Consider the following 17851-nt stretch of genomic DNA (forward strand, 5'->3'; position numbering starts at 1 on the left):
TTCTGTTTTTCCGATCTTCTGTTTTCTGCTGAAGTACTGATGTGGTTGTTTAAATGGCGGGAGGACCCTGCAATGTGCATAGCCAGGAAGACAGCTGGACTCGCTCCAAGGTTGGTCTGTGTCCCTGTGTTGGGATGGTAGCTCAGCATCTTTAGGCCCCATTTCCTTATTTACTTGCTCTGTATAATTCCAGGAAAAAGATTTGCTCGGTGGTGTAAAATAATGGTTAAAAATATGAGCTCTGGATTTAGCGTCCTCTTTGGGCTTAGATCCTGTCTCTATTTGCTAGCTTCCCACCTTGGACAGTGTCTCTGAGCTGTCTTGTGTCAGTTCCTCCTCTGTGCATTGGAGACAGGAATAGCACCTCTCTTCTAGGGTAGTTGGAAAGGTGATCTGTGTATGATGCACAATGCCTGGTATGTGAATCTTCTAGGTGACCTTAGCTGGCCCTATCATTTAGCATCCATCATTTTGGCTGGAGCCATTACCCACATCTAATTGGATCACCTCATTAAAAACTCACTCAGAGGCAGGTGTCTGGAGTGCAGCATCAAAACCACAACACTAGAAACGTCCTTGGTAGAAAAATAGGAGCTGCTTATCAAGCAACTGTTTTGAGCCTAGAGTCTCCAGAACTCCTTCGCTACAAGGCCTGGAACCCGGACTCTGTCGGTAAAGGTTGTTCAAAGAAATTTAAATGTGTGGATTCAAAATCACTTACTTTGGATGGTTTTTTAAGCCTCTTATCCTCACACTCTATATAAAAGAGAAATGTGTGGTCAGAAAACTGCTTTCTTAAACCATTCATTTTGTTCAGTTTTACCTGGAGAGCATAGTTGATGTTAAACGTTTGTGGCACTTTGCTTATTGATAAAATATAGTCCAAGCCAGTGATGGGGAACTTATAGAGCTCTCAGTGCTACAGCCAGCCTGCTGCAGCACGTGCGCCATAGGATCTCACCACTGGTAAGCTCTGAACTCCGTTAGTAAGTTACATATTTGTTTAAAGTGTCCCTGAATAGATAGAGCCTGCCCTTGTACTATAATTAGCCAAGGTTAAAAGAAGATTCTGATGAAATTGCTTAGGAGTTAATAATTTAAATTTTCAAGGGCTGAGAGGGAGGTTAGGGGAAATGCAAGGAATAAAATGTGCCACGGACAGGAATCCTATATTCCCAATCTGTGTAAGTATTCTAAGCCAAAGCATGAGCTGAGACGGATAGTTTCAACAGGCAATAAAAAGGTGATTGGGGAACTGGAGGAGGGAGGAGAAAAAGGAAGGGAATGGGAAAGGGCTTAAAAAAAGAGAAATGAGAAACAAACTAATGTGTTGGTCCCTAAGGTACTGCATGAATTACAAACATATCCTGGTCAAATCAAATGAAGCAGAAAAAAATTCCGAATTTTCTCATACTTTCTATTTCTCATAATGTCTATTTCTCATAATGTCTATTTCTCTTACTCTTGTATTTCTTTATAAATATATAGGTAGTTGAATTTAGTGACCAAACAATAGTAGGAGCATAAACACTAGGCATATTATAGGTTTTTACTTTTGAATTTTTTAAGGGAAAATTCATATAAAATTTATACCCATGCTAGTGATATCCTAACTTACAGTATGTTTTTAACTTTCATTTCATATTTTTATCTTTAGTCAGTGAATATTTAGAGATATATTTGGGCTTAAATTTACAAGGGTATAGAAGTTATATATAAATCTATGTACTTTTTAATTTTTAAAATTTTTTTTTTTTTTTTGCATTGAAGATAGAACTCATGACCTTGCACTTTTCATGCAGGCGCTTACACCACTGAGTTAAATTCCTGGCCCAAAAAGTTATATTTTGTTGTTATTACAGAAAATAATGTGTATTTTTTTTTTTGAGACAAGGTCTTACTTTTAGTGTAGGTTGGTCTGGAATTGACTCCTGCATGTAGCCCAGGCTGGTGTCATTGTTCCACATTGTACTTTTTGTTGTTGTTTTTGTTTTGTTTTCATTTGTTCTGTCAGTTGCTGAGAGCAGTATGTTAAAGCATCACGATGGTAGTATATTTATTGACTCATGTTCTTTCACTTCTCGTGCATTATGTTTGGAGGCTGTGCTTTGTTGTCATTTTGATATAAATTTTAGAGTTACTTGGTTTTCTTTTATAGTGTAATGATGAGTCTCAGCACTCAAAAGGCCGAGACAGGAGGGTGCCAGTTTGAGGCCAGACTCGGTTACATAGTAAGTTCAAGGCCAGGCTGGACTATGTAGCAAGACGCTGTCTCTGAGTGAAATGAATGAATGAGTCAACTCATCATGTATTGCTATTTCTTTCCTTGTAGGATCAGTTTTGCATGTCTTTCCTTTACTGCTAGTTTGAAAGGCATGCATTCTGTTTTAATTTTTGTAGTGATGTTTCTATTTTTAATGTGCATTCTTGATTAATTTAAAAATTAAAGCCTCTCTCTTCCCAAATAAAACAACTTAGAAAAGTCTAACCCAAACCTTTCCTCTCTTATTTATGTGTTTTCTGTTATTTTGTTCTACCTTGTTTTTTTATCTCCAAAAACTATTATTGCCTTATTCTTTCTTTTTTTTTTTAATTTTTTTTTGTCTTTTTCATTTTTTTATCGGTACCAGGGATCGAACTCATGACTGCCTGCTTGCAAGGCAGGCACTTATGCCGCTGAGCTAAATCCCCAGGCCCTGCTTTATTCTTTCTTGATTTAATTCCATATTTACCAGTTTATTTTCTTACCCTTACTTCTTGACCATTAGTGTTTCGTTTGGTTCATTTTTCTCCATCCAGAAGGATATACATGTCGCTGTTATGTCTTCTCAACCTTTGTTTAATGGAGACCATCCTTAGTCTGTTCTCATACTTGGATAATAGGTTAGCTGGACTAGCACTCAAAATTCAGACTTTTCCTTCATCATCTTAGAGACTCTGTCCCATGATGTTCTGATCTGTGAGCCTACAGCAGCAAAAGCATTTTGGGACTAGCATAGGAACAGAAAAATAGATTTATGAAACAGCATAGAATCTCAAAAAGACACTTTTATTAGTTATAGTTATATTAGTTATATATACTTTATAACTTTATAGTTATATATAATTTATGTTACATGACTTTATATATAGTTACATAAAGTTATGTATTAATGATAAGCCATTTAAATCCGTGAGAAAAATGTATTCAGTAAGTATTTTTTTTTGAGACATGCTTTCGTTACATAGCTCAGGCTAACCTGGACTCACTAGGTAGCCCAGGCTGGCCTTGAACTCATGGCAGTCCTCCTGCTTCAGCCTCCCATGTGCTGGGGTTCCAGGAATGCACCACCACACCTGCCCAGTAACTAGTATTGGAGAAATTCTACCTTAGTTTGGAGAATACAGCACCAAATATCAGTAACACATACACATGTGCAAAAACTTTGGCAAGTTTGAACTACATAGTGTTCATGAAGATAAAGAATTAGTATTTGTATAATCTTGATGTGAAACAAGACAGATATGATTATTATAAATTCTTATGACAAAAATATCATCAGAAAAGTTAAAAGCTGTATAACAAGAAAAATATTGTACACAACAAAAATCATATTATTATTTATGACTATATTAAGAACTTCCATACATTTTAAGGGGGAAAGAAAGGGGAAATATAAGCAAATAAGCATAAAAGTATTGCTTATTTGGCAAATATTGGTTAATGTTAGTAGTAACTTTAAAAATATAATGGTAAGATTGTTCAGTCACTCCTTGACTTGCAGAGATAAAGAATAATTTGGGGGGCTGAGGTGTAGCTCAGTGGTGGAACATTTGCCTAGTATGTGTAAGACCCTGGATTCAGTCTTTAAGAAGGAGGAAGAGAGATTGAGATTGATTTTTATTTTTATTTTTATTTTTAATGCCCAGGGGTAAATTTTTAAATATTATTTTTGGTAGGTAATCTGTGAACATTTATTAAAATTTTAAATTAATACATGTCTTGGTTTTAATAATTTAATCTCTTTTAATTATGAGGAAGTTATTGGATACATGTAATATGTAAACTAGTTAAGAAATTACAGATTTTAATCAGTGGAGGATTTTTAAAAATAAATGATGCTATACTAATAGGACAGAATACTATAGGTTTTTCAGATTATCATAGTGACATTTTTACAGTCTTTGGGGGCGGGTAATCAGGATTTGAACTCACGACCTCATGCTTGCCAGGCAGGATCTTACACTGCTGAGCTAAGCCCCCTGGCCCACAGTGACATCTTTAATAAAAAGAGAGGGACAATTCTAACTTTGCTATAAAATATGGAAAATTACAAAAATTCAGGGTATAATATGCAAAAAGCATAAAAAGATGAAAAGAATTTGTGCTAAAATTATCTTCTGTAGGTTCCAGATTTTGTGGATTAATTTATTTGATGTATACTTATTTTTATGAATACTGTGTATAAAGAGAATACATACGTGTGTATATATATATGTATTCATGTAAGCATTTTAAGAATATAAAAGTGTATTATTTGATAACTATTGGGAAATATCAGTGTTGGAGTCCTAACTTTCCCCTATTTTCCACCTAACAATAATTCCTAATTTGACAGTTTGGAGACTGAAGCCTGATAGCAACCTGTAAGAGAAATGTTTTTAATGTCCATTCATGACTGTGAAGAGGGGGATCTCCCGCAGTCCCTCAGATGTTATTTCCTTGGTGTTGCTAGTACTGTCTCCACTGTAATAACCTATGTCCATGCTGTGCGGAGTCCACGCTATGCAGAGCTTCTGTTCCCAGGCACGTCCTGAGACCAGATAAGCCAGCCCAGCGTGAGACGTAACTGTAGCTGGGTCATTGCTGCATCTTTTGTCCTGGCCACTGGGGGAGCTGGAGTCTGGGTCCGAGATGGACTGTCTCTACCTCTGCTCTTCCCCGTAGGCTCCCGGAGAGAGAGGTGCGGGTACCGAGTGGTGCGAAGACAGAGAAGTCCCGGGGAGCAGCTGCACTGCCTGAGCAAGGCCAAGAAGCACGGGGGCCACACGCCCCGGGCAAAGGAGCTGCTGCTGAGTGCGCTGAGCCCCGAGCAGCTGGTGCTCACCCTGCTGGAGGCCGAGCCGCCCAACGTGCTGGTGAGCCGGCCCAGCGCTCCCTTCACCGAGGCCTCCATGATGATGTCGCTCACCAAGCTGGCCGACAAGGAGTTGGTACACATGATCGGCTGGGCCAAGAAAATTCCGGGTAGGGCTCTTGGACTCTTAACATGCCACTGATCTATAGGAAGGCCTGCCCCTCCCGTTTTGGGGACAAGAGTGTGAAAGGAACATCCATGAACTCTGTCTAGAGTTCATGTTAACAGTTTGACATCTTAGTTTATAAGTGTAACATAAAGTGTGTTCTTTCCTCCTATCTCGGTATATGCACCTTCAACATTTCCTGGAAGCCAACCTCTGATCGAGAACTCTAGGTCTCTGAGTTCTCTACCAGATGTGGTAGCTTGTGAAGGCTGTGCCTGGCCTCTTTCCTTTCCTGACGCTCTTCTTTTCCTCACCCTCTGATGCTGTTCCATCCCATGGTGCACACTGCATCCCAGCATCCCACATGTCTGCATCTCCTGTGGGTACTGCCTGTTAGCTACCTCCCATGCCTGGGGCAGGCTGCAAGGTGGATCCAGGGAAGAGGCCCATCGAGCCTCTGGAGTTAAGACTTGGGACCGTTTGGGCAGACATTCCAGGGCTTAGGGACCAGGAACATACTTAAAAGGGGGGATGTGGCCTCCACATTGATTGGTCTCTTGACTGTGGACTTCTTGCCTTGAGAAGAGCAGTGTGGTGCGGTGGGGATGCAGTATTTCTGGTATGAAAGTGAAAGGTTTCTCAGATGCTAAGTGGAAGTAGAAGACTGTTCTAATAAGGTACCAGTGCTGTACGCATAAATGACTACACATGAATACACAGAAGAAATTAGGATTTGGAATAACAAGAATCAGTGGGTCAGTAGTTTTGGGATGGTAACAATGAACATTGATGATCTGTCATTTAGAATGTGTATTTTCCCATTCGTACAGTGGTCACTTTCCCAGACTGTTTGTAATGTGTACAGATAGTTCCCCACTTACAATGGTTCAGCTTAGAGTTCTTCCACTTTATAATTCTGAAAGCATATCCACTCAAGCATTTTGTTTTTCCTCTTCAGCACACAAGGCTCCTGTTTTTCTCCTTCCATACAGTATTCCATGAGCACTGTGAGCTAATCAACACTTTATTATAAAACAGGCTTTTGCTAGGTGACTTTTGCCTGTGTGCTAAGCATGCTTAGGGTAGGTGAAGGTAGTTACGACATTTGGTAGGTTAGGTTTATGAAATTCTTTTTTCTTTTTTGAGATAGGATCTCACTGTGTTGGCTAGGCTAGCCTCAAATTTCTGGGCTCAAGTGATCCTCCTGCTTCATCCTCTCCAGAAACTCGGATGCAGCTAGTAAAATCACATGCCTGGCTTTATATGCACTTTTTACTTACGGAATTTTCAACTTACTTTCAGTTTATCTTACCGTTTCCCTACAGTAAGTTGAGGAGTGTCTGTACGTAAAGCGCTAACACGACCAACCATCATTTGAACGGGAGTTTCTTTCTATGAAAGAGAAACTAGAATACTAACCCAGAATAGCAGCAATCCGTCACCCCCTTCTCCCACCCCACAAAGAGCTTCTCCATCCACTTTTGTAGCCATCTAGGAAGCAGGGTCTCTGTCCAGGCTCTCAGCTGGGAAGTGTTTCCACGGCCTGCAGGGCACCACGACAGTAGGGAGCGATAAAGCCTGGGCTGGATGAGAAGCTGCATGAAGCAGAGTTGGGGTAGTGGGAGCCAAGGCCCTGGGTGACAGCGTTGCTTGCGGAAGTCTGCTGGCCCGGGTCTGTGCCTTTTTGAGCTTTCCGAGGCTTTTCTTATTTCCTTGCTTTATTTTGTCTGGCATCTTCACCTTTGTCAGAATTCTTTCATTTTCTCCACTGCTTCCAAGAGGAGAAAACACACATGCACTTTCCTCTGGTTTTTGCTTTAAATGCATTCCAAATACTAATTTTTTTTTTTTTTTTTTTTTGCGGAACCAGGGATCAAACTCATGACCTTGCACTTGCTAGGTAGGCGCTTATGCCACTGAGCTAAATCCCCGGCGCAAATACTATTTTGCAGGACCCCACAGGCAGAGTGTTAGTGAAATTAATTATCACCAACAGCTGTGCAGCTTCTTTGTGACTTAACAAAACTGAATGTCTGAGCAGCGTTAGTCCCTTTTCAAACTGGTGTTTTTTTTGAAAGTTTTACAGAAAATTTAACTATAATCTGAAGGTGTGCTTCTCCCATCACAGCTGACCTGGTTATTGTTATTAATAAAGAAATATTAAACTGTTGTCTAGCCTTGGTCCTTTTGAATATAAGAATAAAAAAGCTTGTCCTCTCTCAAGTAGGCTCAGGGACTGTGATTATGAGGGAGATAGAAAAGTGCACCCATTATGAACCAGAACTAGACATAAGCTGTGGCTTGGGGAGGCTGCAGTCATTACTCCATTAAATTCTGCTTTGTGCAGGTTTGTAGTGTCAGTGTTCAGAGTTGAGCGAGCTGTGGGCTCTGTGCCAGTCTCCTCAGGGGTAAGTGGTTGTAGTAAGAGATTCTACCTGTAGGCAAGCTTCCTCCGTTTCTCCTATTTAAAAACAGATTTAAAAGGAGAGTAAAGGATTGGAGCGGGGATGGCTCAGTGGTAGAGAACTTGCCCAGCATGACTGAGGCCCTGGGATCCATCCCCAGCAGAGCAAAACAAAACCATATTAAATAACTACCAAGGAAGGATATGGCTGATGTGCAGACTTGAGTTCATTTCACTGCAAGGCTGTGCCTTTGGCTCCCTGCCCCATCATGGCTTATGGGAGGATCTGCAGTGTTTGCTGCTTTGCTTTTAAAAATGCTCTTTTTGTTTGTTTCTTTTGAGACAGTGTCTTGCTTTGTAGTTAGGCTGGTCTTCAATTGACTATGTAGTCCATGCTCACAGTGATCCTGCCTCAGCCTCCCAAATGCTGGGATGACAAATGTGCACCACCACAGTGGGGAAAAATAGATGCTGATTTTCTTAGAGATTACCTGTCTCATCCCAGTTCTGTGTCTAGCAGATGCTCCTGGACCACCAGGGCTTGATTTGGCTGTGGCATTAGCTCTTCAGGATGAAATCACCTGGGGTCAGTGTTCTCCCTGGAAGAGTGATCGTCACCCGGATGGGAAATTTTTAAGCAATTCAAGAAACAATTTCAGCTGAAGCTTTGACTTTCTGCAGAGTCCTGTGCTACTCTCTGTTTTCCTGACTTCTGTCTTTGTCCATGTAGCCTCCTCCTCTCATCAGCAGTGCCCAGAATTGTTAGGATGCTATAGCTCCCGAGGTTCAGCCCTGGCCTTCTGTTCTGGCGTCTTCCTGGGGAGCCCAGTAGCCCAGGTCATAGCTTTTTATACAGTACATACAAAATAAACTTTGTCATTTAGGAGTCCAGGGCCAGCAACTTCAAGTTGTGTATTTTCAGTCCAGACATTTCTTCCTTTAAAAACTTGCTGTTCTGTCTTTACAGAAACGGGCTCGGAGGAGGAGGGTGGGTGTGTCTCACGGCCTCTTGCTTTCCCCAGGCTTTGTGGAGCTCAGCCTGCTGGACCAAGTGCGGCTCTTGGAGAGCTGCTGGATGGAGGTGCTGATGGTGGGGCTGATGTGGCGCTCAATTGACCACCCCGGCAAGCTCATCTTCGCTCCAGACCTCGTTCTGGACAGGTGAGGAAGCAAATTCCTGATGCATCTTCTCTGACTTGAGTAAAGCACTTAGTGAGAACAAAGTCATGGGAGCCGCAATTAAAGTCTCACACCCCAAAAGGCAGTCAGAGGATGGAAGCGCGCTCAGCTCCTTCCCTGGGCCAGGACCTGAGGAGAGGAGAGCGTGAAAACAAGGACTCAGTAGTGTCCTGTGATCCTTTCTAACCTACAGTGTAGGTTAGAACTTAGCAGTCAGAGGCCAGGGCCACGGAGAGGGTGTGTGTCCTGCAGGGTCCTGGCCACTGAGTGTACAGTCAACACAGATTTTTCTGCATTACAAATTCTACTTCCAGTTATACTGTTGAGTTGTTCTGCTGTTTTATCCTACTTATAGCAACTCATTATGACATCTCCAACTAGCTGGGCAGGTGGGAAAATTCTTACGACTCTGCCAAATTTATTTTCATGTGTTTTAATTCACTCTAATATGTGTACTGTTAACAGCATATTTTGAAAAAAATTGTGGAGGGAATGGTTACTAAAACCGGCTGAAACCAACAAGAGTTGAGACCTGACAGTACTAGTATCATAACTTGGTTGCATTTAATTTTCTTTTAAAGATAGCACAGGGGAGGAAAAACTTTTTAATTGACTCAGTCAAACTGTTTTTAGAGGGAAAATGAATATACAACAACATTCAAGCCTTTTTGCAAGAAACCTAGAAAAGTCTTGGTGTAAGGGTGAGCAGGTTGAAAGCCCGGTGGAGGCTGATGTCCACTTCCCCTTATATTGAACAAGTCCTGGTGTCGAGTGTTCAGACGCAGTTGAGCAGCGTGAGGAGGACGCCTGGCGCTGTGAGCCCAAAGTGCCTGCCCCAACTCTCGCATCGTAATCCTGTTACACTTTAGGTCCTCAGAAGACCCTCATTCGCACGGCATGCAGATGAAGAATGATGCCTCAAGGTATCAGCACCCATTCTGCCTGTTGTCATGGATGACCCTGACAGAGAGCACTGTTCTGAGTAATGGAGGTGTTTTGGTGGAGAACAGAGGAAGAGCAGAAGCGTGGGATGTGGCTTGAACAGGAGCAAGCCCAGGTGGTGGACCACAGAGGGACGCCCTGGAAGCCCAGGGCGGGGTGGGGCATCAGACCCTCCAGTAACAATCAGAACGACTAACTTATTGGTTGTGTGTACCAGGCACCATCTAGGCACTTGCATTTGTTGAGCCATTTAATCTTCATAACATCTGTTTGGGGGTAAGCGCTATTATCATCCCTGTTCCTCAGACACAGAGACGCAAGGTTAAGTGACTACCAGTGATAGACTAGCAAGTGGTGGGACTGGCCTGGAAGAAATGGCCATGAAGTCTACACTTTTCTTTCTTCCCTCTACCCGCCATGCTGGAGATTGCACCTAGGGCCTTGAGCATGCATCCTCACCAAAAATCTTGAGTTGGGACTTGCCGAGTCACCCAGGCTGGCCTTGAACTAGTGACCCTCCTGCATCAGCCACCCTCTCCCCACCCCCCACTAGCTGGGATTCTAGGTGAGCATACCATGCTGCAGTGGAAGTCTGCACTCTAACAGCAGCGCACTGCCCCCTGGCAGGAGAGAGACTGAGGGGGCAGAAGGGCAGGCTTTCTACTTTTCTTTTGTCTTAGAACAGCTCTGTCCTATCTCTGTCCACTTTAAAAGCCCGCTGCTGCTGTCTTCGCAGGGTATCGTGTTCGGGTCACGCCCAAGCAGCTGCATCCTTTCATCCCCACATGATGATTTAAATAAAGCCACATACTCCTTCACGTACACACATGTGCGTATGAATATACACATCCAGTTCTTCTAGAAGTTAATGCTAGAAAGATGTGCTGCCTCTTGATGAGCCAATAAGTTTGCAGATAGTGGGATTAGGTTTACTTTTTGTCTTTATTTCTAAATTAATACCAAACTGTTCATTTTCAGTGACTTTCATTTCTGATTTTCATTACAGTTAACTCTTTCCTTTCTCTGTGGGGGTTCCTTAATTCCTTGTGTTTAAGTTACTATGTTTAAATTACTATAAATTAACACTAGACTTGGATAAATGGTATGCCTCCCTGTTAGGTAATAGGAGAAAGAATTTTAATAGATTCTCATTACTCTATAAATATCTGAAACTCCCATTACTTATAACATAAATTTAACATATTTCACTGAATATGGAAGCATTTACATTAGGCAGGCATTTTAGTTTGGTTTGGTATTGATTGTTATGTTCCTTTTGAGACAGGTCTTACTGTGTAGTCCAGGCTGGCTGGTCTTGAACTTGGCAACCCTCCTGCCTCATCCTCCTAGGTGCTGGGATTATAGGTGTGCACCACCATGTCTCACAACAGCAGACTTTTTTTCTTTGGGAGTGCCTACTGGTATTTTTTGTTGCTATCTTACAGTATCAACAGGATACTAACTTTGTGAAGTCTATAGAGTTTCAAATCTAAGATAATTTACTTAATGTTTCTCATAGATGAATACTGTTTTGTGTGTAGTAGGTATGTTTCTGGAGGAGATGCTTATCCCATAAGAGATTGTATTATAAATATTTTTGCAAAGTAAATAATCTTCATACTACTTAACAGTAAGTTTTTTGCTAGATTGTCCCACCAGAATTCCTTTATTCCATTCGTATAAGAAATGAATTCAATTAAGTTAGCATGTAAATAGATACTGAGGTTGCAGCTTCTATTTCCTACTATTTTTTTTAAATAGTTTTGACTGGCCTTGAAATTACTTCATAGCCTAGGCCCAGATTTGGGACAATTTTCTTGCTCCAGCCTCCCAAGTGCTGTGATTATAAGCATGCACCACCATGTCAAGCCCCATTATTCTTGTTGAGGCTTCTGCAGAAGGTAAACTTAAACCATGAAATGGAAATCCAGTTATTTCATCGTATTTCTAACAAGCTAGTTCTTCTAGAATCATAAATTGATGTGAAGATTTACCATGACTGCTAGTTAAAATATTGTAACTGGGTTTGGTGGCACACACCTGTAATCCCAGCTCTGGGAGGCTGTGGAGCAGGAAAATCATGAGTTTGAGCCCACTCTGGGCAAAACAGTACTTACTGAGATCCTGTCTCAAAATAAAAAATGAATGAAGGGCTGGGGATGTAACTCAGGGCAAAAGCCTTGGTTCAGTCCTCAGTATTGGAACAGAAAAGCATAAACAGCTGGGCAGGGACTCATGCCTGAAATTCCAGCCATGCAGGAGGCTGAAGCAGGAGGATAGTGAGTTCAAGGCCAGCATGGGAAACTTCATGACTTAGCAAAGACCCTGTCTCAAAAAGGAGTCTGTGTGTGTGTGTGTGCGGGGCTGCACCTCAGTGATAGAATACTTGCCTAGTGTGCAAGAGGCTCTGAATTCAACCACACACACACACACACACACACAAACACACACACATTTTTGCATCTGCGTGTTATCTACACCTAAATGTCATTAAAGTTTTGGAGGAGGTTCCTTGGAGTCAGATGACTGTGAATGCACAGAGTTTGCACACACATTTGCATTCACATATTTAATAGATATTAAAATTTTTGTGTCTAAATTTTAATTTACTCTTTGTCTCCAAGTAATTTCACTTCAGTTCAGTATTCAGTAAGCCCTCTCTGTGCTAAGTGTTGGGTCCCTGTAAGGTGGCCATGCAGGTACACATAGAGGTACAGAGCAGCGTACCCAAAGTGGGGCCCACTCATTCCACATTTTGTTGTTCTGTCAAACAGGATAGATTTTTAAATAAAAGAGCAATTGTTAAGTAATAAGATACTTCATAGATAATTACTAATTTTTTATTTGTACTGGTTTATGAATCAGTGGTGTGCAGAAAGTGTATTTCCATGAGTAGGTTGGTTTGACTGGTGTATTGTTGCACTATTTTAACACTGAAATCATAAGTTTTCCCCTTAATTCAAATCTTTGGCTTCTGTCCTAATTTCTTACTTATAACTCAGTTTCGACCCTATATATATGAATGATATATATGAATACCCAATCTATAAATGAAATTGATTTCCTCTAAGTTTTAAGGTACCTCCTCCCTTTGTTCTTTACAAACTCTGAAAGAGCTTTACTAGACACTAATTTATGAGGTGTTATGCTTTGCGCCCCCTGTATTCATCTTTTATTTTCTAAAAATGTATTTGCTTTCCACAGCCTGTGAAGTTAATAAAATATTCTAACCTTGAAAGTAGTAAATGTTCTAGTTATGGCTTGAAACTGAGTTATAAGTTAGAAGTTGAAGATTTGAATTACAGATAGAGAACTTAGGATTTCAGGGTTAAAATAGTGTGGCGTATGCCGGTCACCGACCTTAAGGCAGTAGTCGTCTGCCGCACCTGCTGACGCAGGCGTGAGCGCAGTCAGGGCTGGGCCGCAGGATGGGTGTCAGTCCTGGTGCAGCCTGTGGCGTGCTGCCGTGAGTGACACACAGAGCCCTCTGTGTTGGTATTTGGGCCAAGTCACCCCAGCAGCCGAGCATCAGACAACAGCTGTTTTTTCTGGACTAAAAACTCAGTATTGGGATTTAGTCGTAGTGTTGTCACTTTGTCTCTAGAAGTCTCATGATCACTGGTTTAGAAGTTCACTTTTTCCATGCAGTGCATGTGCTAATTACTGTGAATTCAGCCTTCATCAGGGCTTCAGATGCCCTAATAAACCCTCTCCCCATTTCGAAGTAGGAATTTTTATCTAAAGTGGCATTTATTTAATGAGGAAATGATACTGATTTCAGTATGTATGGACCATTCTTAGCACAGGCAGCAACTTCTGGAAAGTCGGGTTGATTTGAGGTGCACCTCCTCGGGGAAGTGTGTTTGCAGTGTTGCTGCATTGTCCACCTCTGACTTTGGCGCTCAGAGAATGGCCAAGAGTAAACTATTAAAGCATCAGTGCAGGAGTTGGTTTGTCCCTAAGTGATATTTCAAAATCAGCTTTTTCCAGTACCATGTGTCCTCGAGCTCAGCAGCTGTAGTTCTAATGACTAACAGTCCCCAGGTAACTGGAGAGACTTGATCTGGCAGCATGCGGGGCACTCCATGACGAGGGTTCCTGTGCTGTGTGCCTGCTGTGTACATGCAGAGCCACTGTCCTCAGTGAGAGGCCCAGAGCTGAGGAGGTGGTCGGGAGAGACAGGGAGATGTCATGTGGAGAGGGCTGGGTTTCCACAGACTCTGGCACTCTTTCCCCATCTTCTGTCCTCCAAGGCACTCTTTCCTGTGTGTACCTTGTAGAGGTCCCTGGCATTTGTAACCTCTGTGCCTTCAGAGAGCTGCATCTGTTTGCAGAAGCTACCGTGCTGATTTGCCAAAGTGAGCAGTTTTCGTGTTTTTACCCTGTGGAGGCGAGTCTGCAGGGTCACGAGTGCCGTGGAACGGAGGATCCTGGGGGCTGCCATCCTAGCTGAGCACCTGGGGGAAGAGAGCTCCCCGAGACAGTTGGTACCTAGCGGTGTCAGTTTATCTGAATTCTGCAGGGCTGCCCTCCAGATGCCATACTCACTGGAAATGTTCTGGCTCGGGGTTCCAGCAGGGGGCGAGGAGCAGCTGCAGCTTTAGAGACCTCATGCTTCTTTCAGGGGCAGCTAAAGAGACTAAAAATGAGGTACAAAGGGGCCCACTGCCACCAGGGGGGCCCTTCACTGTGTGCTGCAGGCTTTCAGGAGCACTGAGGGTTTTGTGTCTAAATCCCCAACCTCCTGTCATAAACCTCCAAAAACCTTTAACTGATGATAACAGAAGTGTTTTGAGAGCAGTGAGGTGGAACGATGTATGTCTGAGTAGAGTGAATAAAAGCCAGTATTTTTCTACATAAAGTAAAATAATTTACTTCAAAGGATACTTAAAATTCATTTGTGTAAGGAGTGCTCAAAAGAACGATTATATAGTTCAAAGTTTTGTGTAAAACATTTGCTTAAAAATAAAACAACCTTCAAGCTGAGTGAAGAGGTATCCCAGGTATCTAGTAGTCCCAGGTGGCTGAGGCAGGAGGATTGCCTGACCCCGGGATTCAAGACCAGCTTGGGCACCATAACAAGAGCCCATGTCAACAAAACAAAACGAAACAAAACAAAACAAAATCTTCAGCAAATTAAACATTTCCATATCCCTATATCTACCTTTTCCTGACTTTAGGCCATCTTCGATTGTGATTTCTTTGTACGTTGCATTCATTTATTTCAAATTACATGTAAGTGTCTCAGTTTCTACATAGCCACTAGGAAATGAGAACGGAAGGTTTATTCTTCTTTGAGGAATTTGCTCCTGTAATGCTCAGCCTTCTCCTTAACACTTTGAGGGAATGTGGAATATCTCATTTTAATAGCGTGTCTAGTGAGGGTCGATGGACTGAAATGGTTTAGATTGAAAATAATCAGCACAGCAGAACTCCTGTGGGAAATATTCAGCGAGGAGGCAGGAGAAAACACGTAGTTCTGAGACACACTTTGCCTAAATAGTGGCATGAATGTTTGCATCAAGGATTTCTAAGAATGCCTTTTTTATTTTTATCTGCATTGCTGGGAATTGTACATGCAAGGCAAACGCTCTGCCAGTGAGCCGTGTGCCCAGCCTGCCTTCTTGATGTGAAGATGTTTCTAGCAACTTCCTGCCGCTGGCTGTGGCCTGTATTCATACTACATCATAGTCAAAAGATGCACGAGGTGAAAACTGAGGCGAAAAAGAAAAATGCTCCTTGTTGCTGTAATGGTTCCCTGAAGCCGTGTGTTCCTTAAATTCCTAAATGAACTTTTGTAGGGATGAGGGGAAATGTGTAGAAGGAATTCTGGAAATCTTTGACATGCTCCTGGCAACAACTTCAAGGTTCCGTGAGCTAAAACTCCAGCACAAAGAGTATCTGTGTGTCAAGGCCATGATCCTGCTCAACTCCAGTAAGTAACCGCCCCGCGGGCTGCGCTTCGTGGGGGAGAGACACTGTTCCTAGAACTTGCATGATGTGGAGCCCTAAACATCTGTTTCATTTTAAAGGGGGAGAGTGGCTTCTTTTCTGCCCTCTCAGTTTTATTTTTATAGGGATTTAAACTGTAGTTAATGTTTGGTAACACGCATAAAGTATTCATCGGCAGCCCAAAGTGGTTCATTAAAAAATACCTTTAAAGTATTTTCCATGCAACTGTTTTCTTTTTTTAAGGCTTTGATGGACATTTTGCGTGATTGACTTGGATCTATATTTAATGTTTTGGGTTCTGCTTTTACAGATGGATTGATTGCTTGATTCATGTGTTCATTCAGCAAAGACCCCAAAGATACAGTCCTACCCTCAGATAGCTCATAGTGGGTGGAAAGAGAGGAAGCAAATCATAAAAACCCCCCTTTGGTGCTGCAGGAGAGCGGGGTGGCGCGGGAGGGATGGGGGAGGCAGTGTTTGAATGAGGCTTCAGGGAAGACGGGAAACGGACCAGCTGTAAAAGGCGGTGCCTGGGTGCAAATGTCTGCTTTAGGGAGGCAGAGCAGGCACAGCAGGGGCTCTGACCAGGGAATGTGTGCACAGAAAAGTACTAGAGAAAGGTCACCCCACTTCCATGCGAGGGCTAACTGGAAAAGGGAGAGACTGAGGCAAGAGGCCTTTAGAAATATCAGGGTGACAGCATCAGAGGGACCTGACTTCAGAAGCGGGACTTCCGGAAGGTGTCTGGGAAGTAAGGATGTTTGTTCTCTTACCCTGTGAGCAATACCTGGTCTTTGTGAACACTAAAAAGAAAAGCATACAAGGGAGAACTTGTAAATCACCAGGAATACCCTTGTGCTCTGATGGGTACTGGGTGTAGTACCACAGCAGTGGTAAAAAGTTAGCACCTGGTTAAAGGGGAACAAAAGCAAGCCTGAAGGGTCAAAGTATTGGGGAGTAATTTACTCAAGCCAGCACAAAGCTGAAGAATAGTTAAAAGAAGGGGCCAAGGCATAGCTCAGTTATTTGCTTGCCTAGCATTTGTGAGGCCATAGCATAGATTCAGTCCCCAACACTGCCTCCCAAAATTCAGTTAAACGTGTATCATAAGCCTTAGTACACCAGTTAAAATAAATTTTCAGAGTTAGGGCTATTGTGCCAACAAAAGAGATAAAAATAGAATCATAAAAACAGTTTGAAGAAAGATGCAAAACTAACTCCCTCAAGAATAGGTGAGGGAGAAACTAAAAAAATAGATAATACAAATAGAAAACAATGAGATAATAAATTAAAATCAGTCGCATCACATTAAACATAAATATGGCAACCACCTCAACTAAAAGTAAAAGACTGGATAAATAAGCAAGCTGCAACTCTTGGCTGCTAACAAAATACACCCACTTAAATATATATATGCATGTATAAACAGTAGAAGGATCAACGGATATATATATACTAAGACTGATCAAAAGAAAACTGGAATGTTATATTATATACCTAAACCTTAGAGCAAAGACTATATCTAAAGTGAATCATTGCATAATGATAAATAGATAGATTTATCAGGCTGTATAAAAGTTTTAAATATTTGTGCATCAAACAGCCAAACTTCAAAATATATGAAACAAATTATGATAGAACTACAGGGGGAAATGGATACATTTCTGTTGGTTGGAGATTTTAACACTTCTCTCCCAATAATTGATGAAACAGGAAGACAAAATCAGTAAGTGTAGTGAAAACTGGAAAGCAGTGTCAACCTGCTTGACCTAATTGGCTTTTATAAACCCTACACTAGGCAGCAGCACAAAACATATTGAAGTGTGCAGGGAATATTTATCAAGAAAGAAAATATTTTGAACTATAAAACATCTCAATTAAAAAAGATATGAACAATACAAAGTACTTTTTCTCTAACACAATAGAACTAAATGAGAAATTGGTTTACTGTAATACCTTGATTCATGAATGTTTCTGTTTGCAAAGCATTTGGTTTGTAAAGAAAAGTGTTCGGCAAAGCTTTATTTCTGTTTGCAAACTCTGCAAACAATCATAGTCACCTTCCCAACACAAGCACAAATGCATCTTCCCCAAAATTGTAAAACAGGTTTGTAAACCAAGGGACCATTGTATTTGGAAAAATTTCCAAAT

At 41.8% G+C, this 17851-nt stretch overlaps 1 protein-coding gene across 3 annotated transcripts in view; it reads left to right on the plus strand.

Moving 5' to 3' along the window:
- The window catches only part of Esr2 (estrogen receptor 2), a 68165-nt gene that overhangs the window by 36372 nt on the left and 13942 nt on the right, over positions 1–17851 (plus strand). For 2 of the 3 annotated variants that reach the window (XM_063241114.1, XM_023566086.2), the window contains 4 exons: positions 4928–5227; positions 8650–8788; positions 9676–9729; positions 15550–15683. In XM_063241114.1, the coding sequence (XP_063097184.1) occupies positions 4928–5227; positions 8650–8788; positions 9676–9729; positions 15550–15683 (627 nt within the window). The remainder of the gene's footprint in view (positions 1–4927; positions 5228–8649; positions 8789–9675; positions 9730–15549; positions 15684–17851) is intronic. The other variant, XM_063241113.1, reaches the window with a different exon arrangement.

Source organism: Cavia porcellus, unplaced genomic scaffold (genome assembly GCF_034190915.1).
Source record: "Cavia porcellus strain 051 isolate PalLab524CR breed Dunkin Hartley unplaced genomic scaffold, mCavPor4.1 scaffold_31, whole genome shotgun sequence".
Classification (NCBI taxonomy): domain Eukaryota; kingdom Metazoa; phylum Chordata; class Mammalia; order Rodentia; family Caviidae; genus Cavia; species Cavia porcellus.